At 42.4% G+C, this 25,283-nt stretch overlaps 1 protein-coding gene across 2 annotated transcripts in view; it reads left to right on the forward strand.

Moving 5' to 3' along the window:
• ST8SIA5 (ST8 alpha-N-acetyl-neuraminide alpha-2,8-sialyltransferase 5) overlaps positions 1-25,283 on the forward strand; it is a 43,090-nt gene that overhangs the window by 15,957 nt on the left and 1,850 nt on the right. Inside the window, exons 2-7 of one of the 2 annotated variants that reach the window (XM_030467324.1) lie at positions 1,570-1,677; positions 12,191-12,283; positions 14,613-14,699; positions 17,850-17,994; positions 20,543-20,655; positions 25,096-25,188. In XM_030467324.1, coding sequence (XP_030323184.1) covers positions 1,570-1,677; positions 12,191-12,283; positions 14,613-14,699; positions 17,850-17,994; positions 20,543-20,655; positions 25,096-25,188 — 639 coding nt within the window. The remainder of the gene's footprint in view (positions 1-1,569; positions 1,678-12,190; positions 12,284-14,612; positions 14,700-17,849; positions 17,995-20,542; positions 20,656-25,095; positions 25,189-25,283) is intronic. The other variant, XM_008506421.2, reaches the window with a different exon arrangement.

A 25,283-nucleotide genomic window follows, 5' to 3' on the forward strand; every position in this document is an offset into this window, starting at 1 on the left:
GTTTGGAAGAAGTTCTTCACCATGAGGGTGGAGAGACCCTGGCACAGGTTGCCCAGAGAGGTGGTGGAAGCCCCATCCCTGGGAGCTTTTAAGGTCAGGTTGGATGGGGCTTGGAGCAGCCTGGGCTGCTGGGAGGTGTCCCTGCCCATGGAAAGGGGTTGGAAGTGGATGATCTAAAAGGTCCCTTCCCAACCTGAAAATTGTATGATTCTGTGAAAAGCACAGAGGTCCCTGCTGTACTGCTGATGGAGGAAGGGTGTGGGGGCTTATCAGATCATCCTAAGGTGAAGATCAGCCATTGATAGGGTGAATCTTTCCTGAACTAGCTGTACTGATTTTTTAGAACACAGAAAATTAGCTCATGTGGAAATGCCTGCACTGCAGATTCTTGGACAAGGTTGTCTTAACATCTTGCAGGACAACAAGAAGTTATATGCACACATTTCCACAACACAGAACACATAAACTCCTACTATGTGTTTTTAAAGCTACTCACCTTTTTTTCCTCTTCGGGAAACAAAGAGGCCTCACTTTAATGCCACGTGTCTTGCCTTCTTAATTTCCTGCCCTTACAGCTGCTGCCAGTTAGACAAGAGGATGGATATGGTCTGAGAGATTCTCTAGTCCTTGTAATAATCGTGTTGACCAAGAAAGCTAGCAGGGTCCTGGATGCCCTTTTCTTTTGGGCAGGGGAGGCTGGCAGATTGCTTCCTGGCTGTCCCCCACTGAGCCCAGCTGGGGAGTTAACTTTAAGTATTGGCAGCACCAATTGTTCCCAGCTCAGCTGCCAGGCTTCTGAAATCATGTAACTGGGTTAAAATGGAGAAGATTAAAAATAACAATCTGCGAGATTTTTTTTTTTTTCCCCTTGGCTTCTGAGCTAAAGGAAGGATTTGACTTGTGTTGTCAATTGTTTCTACAGGCAAAGGTCATTTAAATACATATGAGATTTCTACTCAGTTACAGGTGTAGTTACCAGAAAACTACAAGCATCATGGGTCTTGGATTAAAATGGTGACCGTCTGGAAAACAGGGTGTTTCAGTGACTGTGTTACACATGAGTTTAAATAACTTCCCAAAAAGAGAAAAGGAGCAAAATAGTGTGACTTAAGTCATCAAATGACAAATCCCTTGCTAGCATGGCTGAATACTCAGAGGAAAGAGTCAGAAGCCACTGTATTTAACAGCTGCTGTCCATGTGAAGTTGAGTTTTGGAGGTCTTACTTCTTTGGCTTTCCAGTTTTCACATCAGTCTCCAGCTTTTTGCACTTGCACCCACCTTGTGCCACACATATGTATGTTAAGTTTATGAGCACAGATGATTACTGACCTTCCAGTTTGGGGAGTCTGGTGTGGTTTTCAACCAAGGACCTGCAGAGTCTATGGAAACTGAGAATTAACTGTTCCCACCAGGAAGATGATGTCTTGGGTTCTTGGTATCTTTTTATTTGTTTTGATGGGTGTGTTCTATTCACATTTCTGTGTTAAGAAAAAGGAGATGAGAACTCATGCTGATAGACTTTACCTAATGAATGATATCAAATATCAACTGCCTCATTTTCTTGCTAGAGGGCTGCAGTTTAGCTGGCAGAATGGAGAGGAATTGGCAAATTGGACCGGCACCTTTAATTTCACGGATGGCGGAGCAGTGAAGAGTGGCAGTGACACAGGCACCAGGTACCAACACTCGAGGCAATGACTACAGAGATCTTTCTTTCTTGGTATGAACCACAAATGTGAGCACAGGATGTATGAAGAATGAGGTTTGCAGTTTGTTTTTGTTGCTTAGCAGTGCTCCCTGTGGCACAGAAGATGCCAGGGATGCCCAAGTGCTGTGTTGTTCTCTCCCTTCAAGTCCTTAGGACCAGTTTTGAATATAACACAAGCATCCATGCAGTACATAGGAGGGTGGCTTCTGTTTCCTGGCCTCTCCTATTTCTATTCCCCCACCAATCCTATTTGTCAATATTTGGCAGTGTGAGAGAGTGGGACTTGGGTGGGCAAGGTTCCAACGTGACAGTATTGATGCACACAGAGCACACAGATGCACAGAAGGAGAATCTGGCCCAAGTTTTCTTTATAATAGAATACATATTCTGAGAAAACATAGTTTAACTTGAAATCTTTTCAGGGCTTCAGTGGGGAAAAGTGTTCTGTTGAGATAAGACTGGATTTTTCCCTTTTTTTTTTTTTTTTTACACTATTTTGAAAATATGAGAAGCACTGATATGCCCTTGCACTTTTTGTAATCACCAATTTGTGGCAAGATCCTTCTGACTGCCATGTGTCTGAAGGGTCATGAGGAGCCATGAGACTGGCTCAAGAGACTGGTTGTGGTTGTGCCTCAAGAGCTCCCCATGGAGCTATCCCAGGCCATTTACATAAATCTGGGAATCTCAGTGGTAGAGGCTAAAAATCCTGAGTCGTGTGTAGCATCAATAGGGAAACCTTAGAAAGACTGAAAGTTAAGAAAATACTAACCAAGTAAAAGAAGCTTACATTTAATACCTGTGGATGAATGAAACTCTCTCTGGGTAAATTACATATTTTGTTTAAGCTGTGGTTCAAGCATGTTTTGGTAACCACACGCCACTACAGCTGTGGAGCTGAGAGCTTCTCACAGGCACAGAGCCTGACCTGCCAAAAATCATCCAGCCTCACAGAACTGCAGCAGTGCTGCAGTTCCTATTCCACTCCTCACTGCAATGTGATCCTGCCTGAGTGCTACCCACCACTCACTGGTTGGTTTAAGTCTCTAGAGTTCTTTTTTAGTAAGAATATTTGCAGCTTAAGCTGCAATTCTGTGGTGAGAACAGGGGAAGAATGGTTATTTCTGTGTGTGTATGCATGTGCCTATCTCTTTGTGTATCTATCTGTCTCTCTTCCACGATGTTTTTTTCCCTTGTTTGTGTGTGCATTTACAGTCTGTATGGACAAACAGCTTAGGCACTTGGCATGTAAAAGAACTGAATGTGGCACAAAGACATCTTCATGAAGACGTAAGAGAATTAATGAATATTGACTTCCCCCTCTAGGCACCCTTGACAATTGAATCATCAATTGAAGAACAGGGAGCCCAAACCCTTGACTGCAAAATACATACATACTAGTTGTGAAGCACTGAGTGACAGTACTATTCTCAATCTTTTTAGCCCCTTCAAAGGCAAAGAGGTTCAGGATGTGTTTTTTCTACAATGAGTCTCAAGCTTCACAAGCTAAATATAAATTTCAAAGGTTATAATATGAGTAGAAGATGCAAGTGTCAGAGGCTATTTCATGTTTATGACTGTGGAGCTGAAAGATGGAAATTTTGATTAAGAGATAAGTCTAGCTGCAACACACATTGCACATAGGTGTGTTAGAGATATTATTTACCCATTTGACTACTGTCTGAAAGCAGAATACAGCAAAATTTAAAAAAAACCAACTATGTAGATAGAGAGGTGAGACTGGAGGTGAGACTGTGGTGAGTAACTGCAGGGCTATGCCATAAATTGTTTACTATTTACCTTTGATCACCTTTCTTACTGTGTTATCACTGGATGCCTCCTGAGAGTCTTAATCTGACCCCCAGCTTCAGGCTGTTAATATCAATTGAAAACAGGCCTTCCTCTAATGAATAATTCTTTCCACCAAATGGAAAACTTGCAGAGTACATTTTAACAACCTGATTTTGCTTGCATATATTTACAGGTCTCCAGAGAGGTGTCTGAAGTGCACAAAAGTAATTATGTGTCAGCATGCTCACAGTAAATACATTTCATTGCACAGCTCTGCAGTTTATTGTATTACCACCTCCTTCTGGAAGATGTGGTGTTTGAAGATATTAATTGAAATCAATATTAGCATGCTCTTCATCAGCTGTCTTCATTTCTATATCTATGTGGATACAGGTATCTATGTAGATACCTGTTTATTCATACATATGTGGACAGAAAGGAAGGATTTTTCACATTTTTTTTTATCACATTTTTTTGTCACATTGTCTGATTTCAGTAGGAACTGATTTGGACTCTAACTAATGTATGAACTTAAAGTTTGAAATGGGAATGCTGCTGCCCAGGGGGAGTTCATTGCACAGTTTCAGAAAACAATCCCTCTCTGATTGCAGGTAGCTCCACCGTGCTGTGGTAACCAAGCTAACCATGGTTTTTCATCCCAGTGCATGAGACACTTCTTTGGGCTGATTAGGACCAGTCCATGGAGATAAAATCCATTATCATCACTCAGCTCAGTATGTGGTACAACCGAGAGTGTGGATCATATTTTGTGGCACCTACTGTTGGTGTGCTTAGATGCCTGGCAGAGATCTTTGTTTGCTGGGGCTTTTTGTGCACCAAAAGCTTCATTTCAATGCATATTGCACTGCTGCAGGTGTCCTAGGTAAAAAAGAAGTTGTGAATACTTTCAAGGAGTAAATTTAAACACTCAAAACCTGCCCTGTACTACAAGGATGTGTACTTTCAGCTAATGGAGTACTAGGTGGACTGAAGGCTCTTTGAAACCCTTACTCAGTGTTAACCAGTTGTCAAATTCTGGCTTATTTTTGGTTCTTACATATTAGCCATTGCTCAAATTTCTAGTATTTTTTCCCCTCCTTATGCTTAGTATTACAAATCTTACAACATTCTTGTGGGGAATCAGGGAAAGGGTTCTCTCTGGTGCTGGTTATGAGAAGTAATGTTTGAAACTGCTTCCTAGAGCTCTCATCCCTCTGTTCTCCTTCCCATGTTTTGCAGTTTGCTGGGATTGTGAGTCTTCAGGCTTAAAGCATTTTTTGTTGCCAAGAAGCTGCCTTAATGATGTGATGTTCTATCTTGCCATGTTGATAGGGCTATGGTGTTCTTTGCCACCTTCATATGAGGTTCAATGTCAGGTTTAGGTGTTGAGACCTTTGATGGGTGGGAGGAGATATGAGCTTTCTGCTTTCTGGTCTGTCTGTTTGTACCCAGAATTCTTCTGTTTGCAAATATGGAGCTTGTCCTCAGTGCCTACAAATTAGAAGGCATAATCAATTGAATTTATCAAATACACATTTTACAAAAATGGATGTGACGGCTCGAGCCATCTTCAAACCATATTGTCCAGGACAGTAGTAGCTGAGGATGTTGCTTGAGCCATAGTGCTGAACTCCTCGTACAAGGATATTAAAATATGAAGAATCACAAAAAAAAAAACAGAAGAAGAAACAACAACAAACCAAAAAAACCCCAAAACAACAACAAAAAAAACACCCAAAAAACAAAGAGAGCGAGAGAGAAAGAAAAAAGAAGAAAGAAGTGCCACTGTTTGAAATGATAAACTGAAATGTGTTTTCTTGACGTGTTATTGATGTAGAAATGTTAACCACATGTTCTACCATGCATCCCTGGTGGTCATATGGATAACAGCATCAGCACCTTGCTTCAATCAGAGTGATACGAATGGTCTTGATAAAAACATCCAAACAGCAGCTTATTACAGTTGGAAGAGTTCTGAAATTAAATTGGTAAATCAGAACTCCCCCCAGCATTGCCCAATGCTGCTCCTCAAGTGGCACTGTTGTTTTGACACAGTGGCTGTGAAAGAAAAGAGACACCAATGTGTCCCTAAAACCAGAATTCAATATGTGCTCCAGTAAATCATGCTGGGGAGGACATGTGGTAAGAGTGGGATGACCTCTAAGGGAAGATGCATGGCAGCCAGTGTGAGAGAAGACCCGGGAAGCACAGGGGGGTTGTGATATTGCGAGGTGGGTTTATCAAACTGCAGGAGGAAGCCTGCACTTTGCTGTGTCATTTGGGGCTGTTTCTATTATAGCTCCTGCTGTTACACCCCACAGCTGTTCCAGCAGAGCTGTATGGGGTAGCAGATTAGAATGAAATTTGGGAGAGTTGTGGCTCCCAGATGAGTGGGCAGAGAAGAACACGACCACATGGCACTGGCAGGAGTGGATGTTTGGTCAATTGGTGTTGCTGATGTGGTGTTGGGCAGCAGAGACAAGCAAACCCAAAATGATCTGTGCATTGAAATGTGAAGAGAGGAGATAAAAATGGGAATGTCAGGATGCAACCAGTGCCAGTTTGCCAGGAGCTTTCATAGCTGTGGTGGAAAACAGACCCTCAGGGTATCACAGCTATCATCTTATCTGTGCAGATGTGTGAACTGCCTGTGAAATCATGACCAGAGCAAATAAGGAATCTAGAAAAGGATCACCCCTGAGATACAACAGATGGATGCATGAACATTTCAAAGGTTACTTGGGAGGTATATAGAGTTATCAATGAACTGCTTGTAAGGGACAGAGATATAAAACCCACTCTTGTGGAAGATAAAACAGGACTCAGGGCTGGTTTTGTGAAAGGCTTTTGTTGTTGTTGAGTTTTTTGTTTTGGTTTGTTTGGGGTTTTTTTGTTTGTTTTAAAATAAAAATCTTTTAATTTGGAAAATACGGTTCCTTAAGAAAGTGCCCACATATTGGTGGATGAAAATTTCTGATGCCTTCTTTTGTGAAAATCCCAAACAACTTATAACACATTTAAGGAGACAAATCTAGCCAAATGTTTCAAAACATCCTAGGAGTTTTGAGGAGTTTCATGAGATGATAGGTTTAACATCAGCTACAAGAAGCTCCTGGGAAGCATGGGTCCCTGTACAAGAATTCCAGCTCCTGATTATTTTTTTTTTTTATTTTTCTGATTCTTCTTGAAACAAAACCTTGCACTAATGATGTAATTTCTATCTTTAGCTTCCAGACATGGGATTATATTTTTTTCTTGCTATACTGAACTGAAAAGCTTTCTGCAACTAGTAATTGCTTCCTGGTGCAGTGCTTCCCTACTCAGTCAGCATATGTTTAGATTAAGATTCATACGCCTCTCAGACTTTTTAGAACACAAATAACTTCTGCAGGTCCTTTTGTAACTCCAGACAGTATCTCAGACCTTTAAAGATGAAATACCAGAACTCAGTGCAGTAATTTGGAAGAGCTGTTGCCACGTAGTGTACACAAAGTTGTGTGACCCTTTTCCCTTGCTTATATTTTCATTTTTTTACATTATATGGTTTATAATGACACATTTTGTTCCTAGCCACAGCAACATGCTGAAAGTTAGGTATCAGTTAGACATCTACTACATCTAGTAGCATCAGAGAGGAAGACTGCAAAAGATTTTAACCAATTAATGCCAGTGATATTGGCATCAGCAGATGGTAGCCAGGAGGAATGCGAACCTTTTCCTGTATTTGTTGTCCAAACCTTGTAGTTTTTGATGTTGTCACAGAGAAATACTAGTAGACTTCATCTCTGATGATGTTGACACCTAGTTTCTCTGCTCTGAAGGAGTTTTCCAGAGACCTTGTAGCTGTGATGTGCTCTACCCCAGTAGTATTTTTGCTGCAAGGGTCTGAAGGTCCCATGATGACCATGCCAGATAAACATGAGTCTCTGTGATCTTAAAGAAGTGAGTAGGGAAAGTGAATTGAGACCCAAGGGTGGCCATGGATCTGCTTATAGGGGCAAGTGCAGGCACTGCTAATTGGACAGTTCTCCCAGAGAGTGTTTAGTAGAAGCCTGTAGGGCTTTGGTTCATTTATTCTCATTTCTTATTCACTGGATACTGTATATTTTTGGAAAGATCTTTGCTTTTCCTGCAGGGTAGGTGGAATCTTTCCTGCGAGGCTCTGCTCTCTCCCAGCGTTAGTGCTGCAGCCTCACTGCCAGCAGTGCAGAAATGGGGGAAATGGGAAGGCAGACTGTCCAGGAGAAAATGGTCTTGCTTAAAAGATGCCTGACAATTGCACTCAGTTATATTTTTCAACCTTTGTTCAACATACCAGGCAAATCAGTGCCTCACTCCAAGTGCCACTTCAAGGGAGGGCTGAAGTCTCAGGCTTTCTTGATCAAGGAAAGCTCATTTCTGATCAAAGTAGCAGCAGCCCAACTGCAGATGATCAAAGACCTAAGAGGCAGCTGGTGTACTGGCAAACCAGATCTGTCTCTCAGTAAGCTGCTCAGCTGGAAGTCAGGTTGCAACGGGAGAGATGCAGGTTAGAAAAGAAGGAAGTCTCAGTTAGTCATAAATGGGAAATTACACAGTGAATAGCCTCTCATTTCTGGCCATTCAGTACTGAGAGCCATTAAAAAAAAAAAAAAAGAACACAGAACAGTGTATCGTGTAGTGCCCAGTGCCCAGGGAAAGGCAATCCTGTGTGCAACCATGCTGTTTGTGTGATTCTGTTGTAGTTGTATTCCCTATTGTAAAAAATCACCAATTCTTGTGTTGGTTTTCCTGTAGACTTGCGGCCTCTGTGGGAGAAAAGTTGTTTAAATTTCAGCAGGGGAAGCAAAGGCAATGCAGGGAGAAGACATTCTGGCATTTATGGGTATAAAACAGGATTTTCCTTCTTGTACAGCTGGAGCAAAGCCCTTTTCCCTAGCACAAGGAGTAGTGTATTCAGGTTTGCCACTTGCCAGTAATCAAGAGCATAACTCAGTATAAACTTCACTACATCCTTGCTTCTTGGCGAGATACCAGGCTGAGGAAGATGATGGGGGGGAAAGTTTCCATTTCCACTCATTAAGCTTCCCATCAGGCAGCTGTATCCTTGTTCCAGGGAGCTACATGATTTGGAGTGGGAAGCTGTGGGCTGAAGCAGGACTTGGAGCCCAGGGTGTGGGTGAGACTGATACTTCCTCAGGGAGAGCATGGTGGGCTGGTCTCCAAACATTCTTGGCAGGACCAGACCCTGCCGAGGGGAGGAGCTGGGTTTAAAGGACATCTGTAGGGGATGAGGGAACCCATGTTCCTTGTTCTTGAGCCCAGTGCTGTGCACAAGCTGTATTGTGGGAAAGTGCAATGTGAAGGGCTTCTGTGGGAAGAGGCTGGCTGGTGCTCCAGGGAGCTGCCTCTGCTAATTTGCTGCAGTGGGAGGAGGATTGTTGTGAAGCAAATAAATAGCATGAGTACTCCTGGGAGAAAGGGGAGAAATTTGATTATTATTATTTTTTTTTTTCGCAGTCTATTGACCAGATACTGTCTTGCAAATTCCTTAATGCTGTTATAGTATCATTGATGCTTGCAACCTAAGCAATGCAGCATCAGTAGCATTAACACTAAGGAGGCTTAGTGTCTGGCTGTCTGTTTCAGATGTAGCTCAGGGGTTAGGAATGACAGCCCAGATGATGATTATTCATTCATTTAAGTTCAGCTGGGTTCACCCCATGGCCTGTAGCCTCTTCTCCCCAGCTGGTGCAGAAGTGACACTGCTGTTGGTGTCCCCAGGATGCATGTGTCCCCTTGGCAGTGTGTCATCCAGCCTGTTTCACAGGTTCCTCTCTCTGCACTTACACATGGTGCCAAGCTGTGAATTTGACACTCATAATGACTCTGCTGGAAAAGCTGGAGCTATCGTGAAAGTTACAGACTTGCAGCCCAAGTCCAGTGCTTTTAGAAACTGCAGGCTAATGGAATAACTCTCCTACAAATCCAGTGCTGCCTCGTGGATTTTCTTTTCGCATCCAGAAGCAACATATTTTTTACCTACTCCTTGCCTTTTTGCTGTTCTGCCTCTTCGGTGACACATCCTTTTTGAATTTCTGTTTTTGGTCTGTGGATTTGGTAAGCAGGCAGTGATCAAAGGGGATGGCTGGGACTCAGGAAACTTCATCTCTGTTTCATAAAATGACATCTCTGTCACCAGCACTGGGGGCTGGAGCCAGCCTTCCCCTGCTGCTGCTCTCCCACGTGATAGCATGTGTGCCGCTTGACATCTCAGCTGCAGTTCTCTAACCCAGCATCAGAGCCAGGAGCATGCAGGAAGAGATAAAAATAAATGCTAATCTGAATTTTCTGCCATTCTTCTCCGAGGCACATGCGAGGTACTGAAATCCAGTGCTAGATGAAAAGCAAGGAGGAGGTTGATCACCATTGCTATCCCACCCCCTCTACGCCCAAAGAGGAAGGAGTGATGTGCTCAGTGTTGTGTGGAGGTGTACACCTGCCTCAGGTGTTGTGTAAAGCATGCACACCCAGGGCCTCAATCTTGCCTGGCTCCAAGTATTCAAAATAAAAAAAAAGTATTCAAAATAAACAATGGGTACCCCAGAAGTATAGTAGGAAAAATGGGTATTACAGGAAGGTGAAAAAGTTGGCTGGACTGGTAGGCAGGGGGGGGAAACTTCTTCACCCCTGCTTAATTCTGCAGCCAGTAAAAAAACCCTGTGGTATTGGCTCCACAAAGAGAAAGATTTCAGTTTAGGTTGGGAAGTTTGCCTGGGTTATGATCCACACAGAGCTTTGGCCTGGTGCAAGCAGTTGATCTCTTAATCCAGTTTCAGTTGGAGCAGCTCTCAAAATGCACAAGCTGCTGAGATGCAGCTCAACAAAACAAGGAGATGTGCCAATTCAGTGGGTTTCAGATATTCATCAGCAAAGGCTGAACATCCGGGTGAACAATTCAGTTGGAAGGAGAGCCCAAGCCTTGTGGTGGGAGGCAAGATGAAGGTTCATGTCACATGAACTTTAATCTCCGTTCTGGAGGAAGTGTTTTGCCATGTGTCACAGATGATGGAGTGCTTCAAATACACAATATCCTCTACAAAACCAATAAAAGTATATTTGTTGCATGGAATACTATGCAAGCTCATTTCCAGATAGTCACATTTTAAAAAGACTGCAGAGCTTATGGTTTTCCTGCCAATAATTATTTTAATTCTTCATTAGGAATTTATGATCTTCTGCCACCTTCTAGGCATGGCCCTCTTCCTTTCAGCCTCAAGTTTTTTTGCCTCTCACTGGATCACAGGAATTATTGGCTTGGGATTTGGCAATGCTGAGGTGAAAACTTCAGGGAGAGGTGAAGGAGACACATCCTAAGGCAGCATTCAAGAGGATAAAAACGTTCCCAGTTGGCAGCAGATTGCTTTGGAAAGCTCTTGGGCTTCTTTCAGTTGCATAGTATGGTCCCTTTCTTCCTTCTATAGGTTCCTTTCCTCTCCAGTTTATCAGATTGATTTCTGAATGTACTTTCAAGGCAAAATTCAGAAACTATTTGTTTGGTTTTAGATGATTCTGACCTTTTGCAGCCCTGTTGGAGATGTTTTCTGGACACCCTCCCTCCCTGCTGTTCCCCAGGGCGGTGTGAATATTTTGTGCTTCTCCAGAATGGATCAGTTTTGAATGATTTTGATGTTAACTATAAACATGAACTAAGGAAGCAAATAAGGCTTTCCTGCTTAGGGATTATATATTCAGAACTGAACAGACGTTCAGGACAAACATGAATTTTTGCATTATTTTAAAATGACACAAACCCAAAATGCTACATTTCTAGTGATGGTTTAAATAAAGCTCTTCCAGGAATCGTGTGATTTTCTTTCATATTGAAATTTCAAAGGATTGTTTGGTGTTACAGCCTCATTAATTCTGAGATTTTAAAGGATCCATCAGAATACCTTGCTCTAGCCTTGGTCATAATACCTATTCCTCCAGGTGATCTCCTAGTTTTTCTTGACTATGCTCATAACCACTGTATTGATATGCACAGTTCTTAGGTATTAGGTTTTAATAATACTGATAAGTGGTGAAACTAACACACAGGTTAGTTTAAACACCAGTTTAAACCAGCCACCAGTTTTGGCTGGGTTTTTGTTTTTTTTTTCTCCAGTCTGATGGCTAGCAGGGGGGAATTAAAAACAAAACAAAACAACACAAATATCTATGCTTATATTTTAATTAAGAATAGTACTGTCATTTGTGCTCTGTCAGAGAGTTCAAATCCCTGTGTTCAAGAAACCATCTCATTTTTTTGAGAAAACAATCCCAGCTTCCCTTCCCTTCCAATGAAACTCTTGGTTGCATAGAGGGATGCATCTGTCTCCACAGACAGAATGCACCTTCCAGCACTTTGCTTCTCATCTAGAAGATTTAAGAAACTGTTTTTTTTAAACTCTTAGCACATTCAGATGCTCAAAGGACAAGAACAGTGTTCCTGAAGTGATCAGTGCTTTTCCTCTGACTTTCAGTGGCAGTTGCCATGTGCTGTATCTGGGCCATGTTGGTAACTACAGGACAGAGGAACTCCTGTAGAGACGGACCAACTCATTATTGGTGGCTGTTCTACAACCAATTAGGAAAATCTCTAATAGTGTGTAAGATAGGTATTCCAGCCTGGGGCATATTTGTAATATTTTTTTCTTTTCCTTCTTCAGGTATTTTGAGTTTTATGAAGGGCCTTTGGAATACAACTCCACCAAATGCCTGGAATTACGTCAGGACATCATCGAGGTGAAGGTTTTGTCTATGTAAGTATGAATTAGTATTTGTTTAAAGGTTACTTATCAGGCAGGATGAAAATTTTAACTTACAGTAGCATTGTAAAAGTTTCCAGGCTTCAGGTCCCACCAAGAGGGATTCCTGAGGTTCTCTTGCATATGCAAGTAGTTGCATTTGAATCTGATCTGAGGTCCATTTGAAAAACCTGAAGGCATTTCACAGGCATTGAGGTGTTTTGGTCAGGCTCAGTATCACTCTTTAGAGTGAAATACCCTAATATAATTTGTAAAACTATATTCCAGGTCCTCTTCTGAGGATGACTGAAGAGTAAGAGCAGCCAGAAAGACTCATAGCAAGTGTTCATCTAGCCTAAGGCTTTGTCATTGACAATGAACAGCAGTGAAACCTAAGAAATAAAGCAAAAAGGTTTGCCCTTCCTGATAACAAAAACTGGCATGGGGACTTGCTGAGTGGTAGGTGGTGATGACACTACAGTAGCTAGAGTGAACAATAGCTCTCTCTTGAGTTGTTTTGATCTTTTCTGAGCCCATTTCTACTTTTGACCTCCACAGTTTCTGAGTTTCAGAAGTTAATACCATCACTAAAAAGTAGGGAAATGCAGTTCTGAGAAGTAATAATATATCTGTATTTTGTCTTTTGTGGTCCTATCAGAAAACCAGTAGGTCCAATGAAATGTATCCATGAAGCCACAGAGATGGCATCAGGCAAAAAAAGTGAGGTTACCAGTGGACCTCACTGGACAGAGCAAAAAAAGGCTATTTTTTGGAAATGTATTTTGCACTTTCAGCCTTGCAATGCATTTAGGTGTATAAATTATGCCTTGGTAATTTTACTGACAACCCAGAAGGCTTATTAAGGTCTGGGATGTGCTCTGAGAATCTCAGTTGGAAGCACAGCTATACCAGTGCATAGCATTAAGCAATCAGGGCTACAGCAAATGGAATTTGTTGCCACGGGTCCACATGAACTTTGAGCCTGTCTCCCTCACTGACTTTGTGCACAGGAAAATGTAGGTTATGTCCTTGTCTTCTGTGCTTGGTGCTGGATGAAAGGTACACAAGTAGCAACTTTGCACTGCATGCTGACTCGCAGTGCTTAAAAATAAAAAGAAAGGGTGAGAATGTGACACTTCTGCCAATGTTCTGCTGGGGATGGGAGGGGTTGAACTGCATTTCTGCACCCCTATCAGATGGTACAGAGAACTGCACATTTCATCTTACACCTGCCCAGCTGGGTAGAGTCAGCCTTACTGTTACAATAGGTGTTATTTGACACGAAGCATTTCTACAGTGCTGGGTTCTTCTGCCCTGCTTGCTTCTGATGTGCTCCATTTCCTATGTCAGCCCTTGCAGTAATGGAAGATTTCCAAGTTCATGTGCATTGGTGGGCTACAGAAAGTATAATATGACCTAATTCCTCCTTGTTACTTCCACAGACTGGGAAATCCTAAGTTCTACTCACATTAAATACATAATTATCTTAAAAGTCCTTGCTTTATTCAGATATTTAGAGCCCTCAAGCCTGAAGAGAACTCATTAGGACCTATCAGTCTTGAAGAAATCTCAAACTTGAAAAATTTCCAGCAAGATTATGGCATTGCTCCCTAGCTCTAGATGTTTGTGAGGCCTTCATTATCCTTGTTGTCCAAATACAGGAGGATATGTGTGACCTCTGAGGTAGAAATCACTGGAGAATAATGTAATAAAAAATGTGTCATCCCGTATCAGCCTAGTGGAGCTAGGGGTTTAGTTTTCTTGATATAACCAGAAGTACATTTATAAACAGAGAGGGAGGGAAAGATAATTATATAAAGAGCTTTTCATGCCCTCTTACCATCACATGTGTGTTACTGCAGTTTATGAAATGGATTTACCAACAGTGCTTTTCTCTAGCATCTCATGAATTAAGCTAAACTCACCAAAATATGATGGCAGTTGGCCAATTTATCTGAAATACCCTCTTTTCCAGTAACCCCTCTGCTGAGCCCTCATGCTAGGTCCAACATTTGTTGTCCCCAAAAGCCACTGCAGTTTCCAGACACTCAGCTTCCCAGCAGGCTGTGGACAGAGCCTGATGCAGTAGATGCTTCTTGCTTTATATTGCAGTTGTTATCCTGGAGACATTGAGAATGCCTATCAGGGGATACAAATCAGTCCCAAACACCTGAAAAGCTCCATCAGTATCACTGTATACATGATCTGAGCTGAAGAAGAAAGAAAAAATTTTTGCACTGGGTAAACTGACTGGTTTGCCCTGTCAAAAGCCTGCTCATGGTACCCTGGCTACAGCTGTTTTAGGAAATGAAGCCCTTCTAATATCTTTCTTTTTATCTCTTAGGGTGAAACAAACTGAATTGTTTGACAGATGGAAGAGCCTACAGATGTGCAAGTGGGAGATGAATGTCACTGAAGCTAATTTATTCAAGTAAGAGTGGTCCACATGGATGAGACTGAGTAAGATTTACTCCAGTTTGAGTTTAGCTTCCTGGAGAAGGGCCAGACCAGAGTGAGCATTATAAAACTGTTGCTGTTGGAGCAACATTCTTCTGAAGAAATACAGAATTTTTTCTCTTTAAAAAAATCAGCAGCAAGAATGAAAGAGACAGTGGAATGAAAGGGACAGTCTTTCTAGGCAAGAGAGGGAATTTGGTATGGGGAAGAGTTTTCCAGGTATAATTCAGGGAGATGCGAAGCTGGAGCCCCGATACCACACTGTGGTGGTGTAAAATGGTGGTGTCATTGGTGACAATGCAAATTTCTCCTTCAAAATACTAAACCTGTGTTTTTTTAGTGGTGTATAAGGTGCTGTCAGAGCTTGTTTGTCACTTCCATTTTTTTTTTTTTTTTTTTTTTTCTATATCTTGTCAGCTATTGCTCCTTAACTATCTAAATATTTTTCCCCTATTTGTAGACATCTGCAGTTTGTTTCTGTTGTGCTCTGTGACATCTTTGTGTGACTTCCTCTTTGCCAAAGGTCTTTCATGAACTTTTGAATTTGGTCTTGTGAAAGCAGCAATAGAAAGAAGCCAGAAGCAGTATTTGAATGTTGTATATTAGCATATTCAAGGGCAATACTTGAGTAAGTATAGAGAAACCACATTATCTCAGAGTAAGTGGAATATAGCCTGGTTAAGTCTGTAAGTAAGTGACATGATTCAGAGCTGTTTCTTGGAATAAGGTCCCACAACTTTCTCTGAAATTCTCTTTCAAGATTTCAAGAAATAGCTGTCATGAGTTACTGAGAGAATGTCAGGATGCATGTGCTGAGTTAGTCATTAACATCTTTAAAAATAACTAATTGTTAGTCCCAGACTCACAACAATTTTTTCTAACATGAGCTCCACACATAGGTTTTTAAGGTTTTTTTTTTAGTGTATTTTTTTGTGTAAGTTACTTGATGGGTTATTATCAGAGCCCATCTAAAAAAAAAAAAAGCCATTCAGTCTGAAAGACAGCCTGAAGTGAGAGAACCAGTGATTGTGCATGGAGCACATTCAAGTGCAAACCCAGAGGTAGGAGCAATGAGAAAAGGCTTTGTAAAGACCATCAGAAGGAGTGTCACTCTCTTTCAGGTCACCATCACCAGCTTGTTAAGCAAACAACTCTTTTCCATCCTAGACAGTGTGTTGAGAGAAGGAGATGAAAGATTCCTATCACTGGCTAAACCTTCATGAGTGATGTATCACTGCTCCAAAGACTCCCACTGGCACATAAATGAAACCTGACCTTTGCTATCTGGTTCCAGGAACAATTGCCATGCGAGTCATTAAAAAACAAACCAAATCAAACCAAAACAAACAAAAGCAAAGTTCAAAAGTCTTGTTTCATTTCTGTGTTATGAAGCAGAGACTTCAGCGTGTGTACTCCCATCAAAACTGGCCAAAGTCTCTGAGTTTCAAGATGGGCTAAAAGGTGATGGTCTAACAACACTTAGAGTTGTGGGGATATCAAACCTTTGCCAGTTTTGGACAATCAGCTGAGATGGGGAGAATGCAGCAGAGGTTAAACGGCAGCTATTTAAGCATTAAGGAGGGAGGAAGCACAAAAATGACACTAGGTCTTGCATCTGGAGACTAAGGAATACAATTTCCTTGGCAGTCTTCCTTCATCAGGTATCAGATGTTTACAGTAAGGAAAATTCCTCTGGAAAACCACTAGGATGTTGAAGAACAACATTTATTCCAATTCCTTAATGCAGAACTAATGAGGAGCTTTTTCATAGCTCAGATAACACAATTGAATCCCACTGCCTGCTTGTAATTATTTAATGATTTCATTATTAGAAATGATTCATTGACTCACTGAGTCTGAGTTGCTACCTTGATCTTTTCATCATACTGTGTCATGCTGAATGAGTCCTGTGTGTAGTAGTAATTGGACATCACTGAAAATGTTTGCATAATTCTGCATTTGCTTTCTGGTGCTTGTAATAAAGTCCATAAAGAAGGCTTGCTTATTCTTCCAGCTCATAATGAGGACACATACCCCAGAGGCAAGGTATTTAATCTAGGTTATCTGAGAGAACTTGGGCTTGGTCTTCATATTTGTGCAATTGCCATGACATGAGTTTTTTATTAAAGGTATAAGATGCATAGACTGAGAAACAAACCAGCTCTGCAGCCAGACTGAGCTCATCTCAGGGCTTCCAGTTCCACCAGTAAAAGCAGGAAAGCACTGAGGCAAAGATGGGAGCAAAGGAAGGGGCCCCTGTTTGGAAAGCTACTTTTTGTTTTTAAATTTCATACGAAACTTTTGGTAAGGGGGTCAGAGCTTTTTCTATGCTTTTTCTATCATACCCTGAATCTGGTTTTTGTGATTGGAGAACTGTTCTTTTTTTGGCATTGGAATACCTGCCAGCATTTTGTCCCAGCAACAAGGAGAATTCTGGCCATTTCTCTGAGACACTGGAGTTGTAGCCATGACCAGTCTACCCGAGACACATCTGTTAGGGCCACATCATCTTCTTGCTGCAAAATCAAAGGCAAAGCTAAGACTTCTGAATCTTTTTCTGTAATCTAAGTGTGCTTCACCGTAGCCTGGTAAGTGAACTACTGTCCTTAGGTATTGCTGTGATTAAGTCCCTGCACTGCCAACTTTTCACATCCCAGGTGAATTTAACTTTAACCCCTTCATTTCCTGACCAGTGATGAGTAAATAACTTACAAAAAGTGACCTCTGAAACACAGAGGGGTTGCACTGTGTGATGGTTTCTATAGAATATGGGAGCACAAGCTTAAGTTTTGGGATCTGGAGAAGGGCAGAATTTGCACTTGTATTTGTTGCAGCCTTGAAGAGACAGATTCATTTTTTCAGGTGGTTTGAGGTATTTTTGGTTGCTGTTTTTGTTTTGTTTTGTTTTGTTTTGTTTTTGTTTCCCTCAGCTGTGGAAGATTTCTCTGAATCTGAAAATTTCTAAAGAAAAATATAATAAACCACCATTTTACTCCTCCTACAGCTAAAGATTTTCTTTTTTCCCTTGAGAAGTGTCTTTTTGGGAGTGATAGTAATTGCAAATCCTAAACCATGCTATCAGCTCCTTGATCTTATTTATCTCTTTTTTTTTTTTTTTTTACAGGTCCACTTTGTCAAAGTGTTGCAATGCCCCTGCCTTTCTGTTCACCACCCAGAAAAATACTCCTTTGGGAACTAAACTGAAATATGAAGTGGATACTAGTGGAATCTTCCATATCAACCAAGAGATCTTCAAAATGTTTCCAAAGGTGCCTCGTGGCTCTGCACATTTGCAGAGTCAACTTCACTCTACTTGCTGCATTAGATGCTCTCCTATAGCCAAGCATTTAGCATTTGGCTGTTTGACGTTTTTAGAAAATTCATGGCTTATACTTTGAAAACATTTATTTTTTCTATGTTGTTTTGGCTGATTATCCTATCTTCTAGTGGCCATCTGCTCAATATATATGTACTTTTCCCTGCAGAATAGTACTGACTTAGCAGCAAAGTGGCTAATGAAATAACTAAAGAAAAAGAGGCACTTACTGGCAGAACTTCTAAAAAGTGCTAAACTCACATACAGTAAATCGACCATTTGATCTGCTTTTTTCAAGGACATAATTATTATTCTATTATTATTATTCTATTATTACTCTATAATTCACAGAATCACACATGTCAGGGGTTGGAAAAGACCCTTGGAGATCATCCAGTGCAACCCCCCTGCCAGAGCAGGTTCACCTGGACCAGGTTGCCCAGGATGGTGTCAGGGCAGGTTTTGAATATCTCCAGAGTGACTGTGAATTGATATTCACAATGAAAAACCATTTGTCATATTATTTCCATATTCAGCTTAACTGTGAACAGACTGCACAATTTTAAAATATTTTCATCACAGTTCCTCAGAACCTTTTCAGCAAATAATCCTTGACCTGAGGGTCATTTAGAGCTATAACCGACGTGCAGAAATGGGCTCATGTGTCTAGTGATTTATTATGAAGCACACTTCATAAATCTATAATGGTACATTTAGGGGGGCATAGCTGAACGTCATCCCTTTCAGAAATTCATGAAGATAGTCAAATTAAGTACTTGGATTTGGGTCCGTTTGCTTTCTGAGCACTCCTAAGAGGAAGGGTCATGCTGTTATCTAAATGTGCACATGGGGAACTGGGGCAGAGCAGGAAAAGAACTCAGATCCGGGAAAGCACTTTGGTAACTGATGACAAAGAGGGGGTACACCTCAGTCCAGGGGTTCAGTCCTCAGAACCCTGCCTGACTGCACAGATGAATGCATGAAGGACTGTGTGCCTATGCTTTTGCTAGGAGACTTCTGTAGCAGCTATTTTATGTATCCAGGTATGCCTTGAGGATGCTCTGAAGGTTCTGTCACGTGCCAAAATGCAGCTGGGATTCACTAGGCAGCAGCTTTGTGGCCAAAGACACCTTCAGGCTCAGAGCTGTAGGGCTGCAGCAGAGCAAATTTACCAAATGAAGGCAAATGGAGAAGATTAAGGTTGGAAAGCACAAGGAGCAAGGCTGTTAAGGGCAAGAGCTTTGTGCTGAGTGTGGGGACCTGGCTTCTGATCTCCCCTTTCAGGAGTGCCAGGGTGCTTTGTCTTAAGAAGTCTCTGGGTGAAGCACAGACAGCTCTATAATGCCTCTCTGTGAGGCATCTGCTGCTTTCCTCAGACAGGTGTAATTGCAGGGCCCTTTAGCCCCACAGCACACGACTGCTACGGAAAGATCCTGGGAATAATCACCTAGAAATGTCAGGCCACTGTCTCATCTCTCTGTGGCCTGCCGTACGGAATCATTGATAAAATATGTATGTGCCAAAAAACAAGCACTCTCATGCTTATGTAAGCACACCCCTACATATTTATAAGTGCAGCTCAGCTCTGCGTCACAGCCCCCTTGCCTAAAAGCCCAGCTCTGTTCTCAGGGATGTGATTTTTCACTCTCTCCTGCTTCTGCAGCAGCTGCATGTCTGACACTGGAATAGGCTGCCCAGGGAGGTGGCCAGGTCACCATCCCGGGATGTGTTTGAGGGTCGTGTAGATGTGGTGTTGGGGGATGTGGTTTAGGGGAGAACTTTGTAGAATAGGGATGGGGATTGGACTCAGTGATCCCAAGGGTCTTTGCCAACTTGAAAGATTCTGTGATCTCTGTATATGAGGACAGATTTTTGGTCAAAGACTGCAGAAAGATGTGTCCTACACAAGTCCAGAAAGGTGCCTGACCAAAGGTTCTAGGCACTGTGGGTAACACAAGTGCTAATTAATAAATATTAATGCTGTTAGCACAAGGTAGCAAGCACTAAAATTTGGGCTAGGTTCTGATAAATATGTAATGTGCTGTCTGATTTAGAGAGACTTTCTGGACTTTACTAGCTGCTTTGGGACTATGTGTGCAGACTTTTCAGAAACAGGACATCAGACCCTGAAAAGTGAGAGGTCTGCTGGCAGCTTGGAAGTCAATGCCTAGGTCATGGTCATGGCCCATGCCCTCATGTATAAATCAGAAGGGGAAACAAGTTTATAAAATGACTTACTGCATTATAAAGTCTGGGCAAAACCAGGTTATTGCTTTTTATTCCCTCTGAATTAGTTGCCCATACCACCTCTTAATTGCTCAGAAAGCAATCCCATCCAATGATGGATGCCATGGGAATACTGTGGGCCAAAGCCAGCATCAGCTTCCTGTGATAGGTGCATGCAGCAGCACATGAAAAACAAAAAAGAAATAGTAAAAAAAAGAGAATTGTTGCCTTCATGTTTCAGGATATTTAACCCTTTACTTGCCATGATGTTGCAGGACATGCCGTACCACCGCTCCCAGTTTAAGAAATGTGCAGTGGTTGGGAATGGAGGAATTCTGAAGAACAGCAAGTGTGGCCGGGAGATTGACAGTGCAGACTTCGTGTTCCGGTAATCACCAAAGCACCATTTCTGCCTTTTTGCCTGTTTTAATGACAAATAAAGTATTGCAAGGCTACTCTCTCTCCTGTGGAGACATGGGATTCACCCAGCTGACCACAAAGAGTGACGCTGCAGGAAAACACTGCTCTGTGTAACATTTATTTAAGATTCATGCTTTGAAGAATGATTTCTCCCTAACTCCTTGTGGTTAATCATTAGCGTACTGGCATAGCTGATGTCTTCTTTCAGTCCCTGTCAGTCAGGTTGTGGATTTATCCTTCCATGGGCAGTATCCTGTGAACTTGGCTGTGATTTTTCTGGCACAGCTCTTAACCAGAGGTACAACCTCTCTGGTGCATCAAGCAGGATGGTCAGATGTTATTAGCACCATGCTGTTCAGCTGGGAATGTATTTATGAAGTGGTGCTGAGTGCAAGTTCTGGATAGTAGAAGCTGCAGTTGTCTCTGTGGCAGACTCCAGGCTGTGCAGTGATGCTGAAAAAACTTGGAAGGTTGAGTGTCTTCATGTTGTGCTCCCCACCACACATAAAGTTACCCAGGTTTTGCTTAGACTGTTATGTCCCATGATTTGTGTCCCTTTAGTTTAGCAGCACATTTATCGTCCTTAGTATAGATAGGAAAGATTTCTTTATTATTCATATGCATGACTAATCCCTCTCTAAATCCTGTTAAGCTCTTCCCTCGGGTTGTGGCATATGACAGCTAGCTCACAGATTTATGACCTGTTCTGAGGAAAAGAAAAATCTTTTTACTTCTCTTGGCCTATTTTCTGATCTTGATCTTGGAATAATCGTGCGTAAATCAATGTATTTCTCTGATTTCCTACCAGCAAAAATTGTATCAGATTTTGCTCCTTGCATTCTGAATTTAATTTGGCATCAAATGAGAAATAATTTTACACAGCTTCACCATTCACTGTTTCCAGGCCCTTGTGTCTGCCTCTTGTGCCCCCTCTGTAGAAAATTATCTTAATCTGTGAAACAGCCCAGGCTTCACATAATTTGTATCTTAAAAGCCCTGTATGTCCCACATATATTAAATAATTGTAGATTCCTTCCTACTATGTTGGATTACAGTAAGCAATATTGTTGAAAGGCATGGGACATGTTACACATGGAGATGACAAGCTGTTGAGTGAAAGTGGAAGTATGGGAGCAAATGTCATAATTTATGTGTAAGAACTTTCAGTGCAGACCCCTTTTTAACACTGTTACTCTCACTTGAACTGTACCAAAACAGATTCAAAAGAGCAGAGCAGAACTTTGGAAGTGGGTTGCTTTTGGTACCAATAATTAATTAAATAGAGGCTTAAGTAGAGCTGAAAGGTAAATAAATACACCCAGTACTTGTGCAAAAGAAACCTCTGGTTCACAGTCCCCAGTATATGTGTGACCAGTGTTCTGCATGCTAGTGCTCATGAGCTTAAGGTTTGCTGACATAAAGCTTGTTATTAAGCTCAGGTCTGAACACATCCACTTTCCAGTCTAACACCAGTTCACCAGACTGTCAGGAATCATAGAATCATAGAATCATAGAATGGGCTGGGTTGCAAGGGAGCTCAGAGATCATCAAGTCCAACCCTTGATCCACTCCCCCTGTGGTTCCCAGCCCATGGCACTCAGTGCCACATCCAGGCTCTTTTGAAAGATCTCCAGACACGGAGAATCCACTACTTCCCTGGGCAGCCCATTCCAAGGGCTGATCACCCTCTCCAGAAAGAAATTCTTTCTCATCTCCAACCTAAACCTCCCCTGGCACAACTTGAGACCCTTTGTGCCCTCTTGTCTTGCTGAGAGTTGCCTGGGAAAAGAGCCCAACCCCCCCCTGGCTCCAACCTCCTTTCAGGGAGTTGGAGAGAGTGATGAGGTCTCCCCTGAGCCTCCTTTTCTCCAGCCTCAACACCCCCAGCTCCCTCAGCCCTTCCTCACAGGAATTCTGCTGGATCCCTTCCCAGCCTCCTTGCTCTTCTCTGCACCTGCTCCAGCACCGCAAGCTCCTTCCTGAACTTCCTGAGGGGCCCAGAACTGGACACAGGACTCAAGCTGTGGCCTCCCCAGGGCTGAGCACAGGGGCAGAATCCCTTCCCTGGACCTGTTGGCCACGCTCTTCCTCAGCCAGCCCAGGATGCCATTGGCCTTCTTGGCCACCTGGCCACACTGCTGCCTCCTCTGCAGCTTCCTGGCAATCCAGACTCCCAGCTCCCTTTCTGCCACTCTGTGCCCAGCCTGGAGCTCCCCGTGGGGTTGTTGTGGCCAAAGTGCAGGACCCGGCACTTGGCCTTGTTTAACCTCATCCCCTTGGGATCAGCCCAACTCTCCAGTCTGTCCAGGTCCCTCTGCAGAGCCCTCCTGCCTTCCAGCTGATCCACGCTCCCCCCCAGCTTAGTGTCATCTGCAAACTTGCTGATGATGGACTCAATCCCTTCATCTAAATCATCAATGAAGATATAGAACAGAACTGGGCCCAACACTGATCCCTGGGGGACACCATCTTGATCACAAGCAAAGAAATTATTTCAAATATTTCAAAAAATGCCAGTGGTGCTTGTGTCCAGGGGATTGCACCCAAGGTTTTCCTGTGAAATAAATGCTGATAGCAATTGTAGTACAATACAACACATAGACGCACAGAGGTGAACTGCAATTTCTTGTTGTTACTGTCTATCTCCATCTACTGGCCAGATCTGTGATGTAGCACTGCAGGGATGATTTTTCTGAATCTTATGACAAAAGTACAGTTTATGCAGATTGTATAATTTTTACAAGGAATCATCCCTTAGGAAAAAAAAAAAGAAAAATCAGTCTTTAGCAATCCTGGTGATGGTTTACTGTTCAAAAATATCAAAGCTGAAATTTGAAACCGTTTTTTTGGGATAGAATCTGATGAGCACAGTCTCCAGCACTTGGTGGAACTGAGGATGCTAGAGGTCTTCAGAAGGATGCTGTGTGACCTAGCAGAGCAAAGTGCTGGGAATAACATTGCCTGTGAGAAGGATGAGGTGGCTAAAAAAAAATTTCTGATGGAGAGAGATTCTCTGGAAGGTAGATGTGAACCTTCTGAGTCTGAGAAGGACTTTCAAGGATTTTTGTGCATTCCCCTGTGCACACACCTCCACCCCCCTTCCACCTGCCCCCCCACTGACTTGTCCTCTCCCTGTGACTGAAAAATTGTGATCTGAGGAAGAAGTTCTTCAGCAGGAGGGTGCTGAGACTCTGGAAGAGATTGCCCAGAGAAGCTGTGGCTGCCCCCTCCCTGGAGGTGTTCAAGGCCAGGTTGGATGAGGCTTGGAGCATCCTTGTCTGGATGAGAGGTGTCCCTGCCCATGGCAGGGAGCTTGGAGGAGATGAGCTCTGAGCTCCTTTCCCACCTCAGCCATCCTGTGATTCTGTGACGGCAGCTGAGCTGTAGTTCTGAGAAAACACTGAGCATCACTCACCCTAAATACATTCAGACTTTTCACACACTCAGCCCAGCTCTGTGGTTGTATGGAGATGTTTGGGAACTGGGCACAGCAGTGTTTTTTAAATGTAGGGATCTTAACTGTGGTGGCTTTTATTGTGGCCTGTAGACCCACTTGAAAAAGTTTTCAGACTGTCAGCAGGGATGTTACTCTAGCTTGAACTAAACTGTGTGCAAGGTTAATTGCAAGACCCCTTATGTAGCCTGTGATAACACATCATGAAGCCTTTTTTTGTAGCTGGGTTTTCCTTGGGAACCAAAGCTTGTGTGATGGCTTGCATGCATGCATGTGTGTTTCAGTGACTTCAGCATCTCTTGAGGGATGCTCTCAATTTCCTGAGATGAAGAATCTAGATCAAGGCCAAGGTGAGTGGGGGCTGTGTAAAGTCAGGGTTTGCAGATCTTCACAAATTTGCTCCTGACATCCTCCAATGGATCTGTAGAGTCAGGATTACTCTTATACTGCCCTGGGAAGCAGGTGTAAAGGGAAGCAGTTCTGGGTTAATTAAGGCTGGATTGATTTGTCTCTTGTGGAGCATTTCCTGTAAATTCTCTTGGGTCCAAACCAAAGCATGTTAAAGGCAATGTTACGGATATAGTTTATCTGTTAATTATTTAGTGCAGCTCAGCTGATGCTGATAAAGCCTGATTTTATAGGCTGATGATCCTTTCTTGTCATAAACTGCCCAAGTAAATAGCTGAACTGCTACTGAGGAAAGAAAATGAATGAACAGCAGCGACATCTTCATGAAGAGAGGAGCTCTGACAGACTGAGGTCTTCATGCAGCTCCTAAGAACTTGTTCCTCCATATGCACAGTTAGGGCATCAGGATGTTTAATGCAATTTTAAATTCTCAATCTGTTTGTATGTTTCTTGCTTGGAAGAAATGCTGACGTCAGTTCTGCTTTCTAGTCCTGAAAAGATGAAGGGAATTTTTTAAACTTTCTTGCTACTTTCTTCCCCTTCCAGGTGCAATTTGCCTCCCATATCTGAGAAATACCTTACAGACGTTGGGGTAAAGACAGATGTTGTGACTGTCAATCCCAGTATAATTACTGAGAGGTAATTTCTATTTTTTTTTTTTCTATTGCAATTTCTATTACTCCTTCAAATCTATCACTTAATTCTAACTGTTCCAGAATCACCCCCCCCCCAAT

The sequence above is a fragment of the Calypte anna genome, chromosome Z, assembly GCF_003957555.1.
Source record: "Calypte anna isolate BGI_N300 chromosome Z, bCalAnn1_v1.p, whole genome shotgun sequence".
NCBI classification, from domain to species: Eukaryota; Metazoa; Chordata; class Aves; order Apodiformes; family Trochilidae; genus Calypte; species Calypte anna.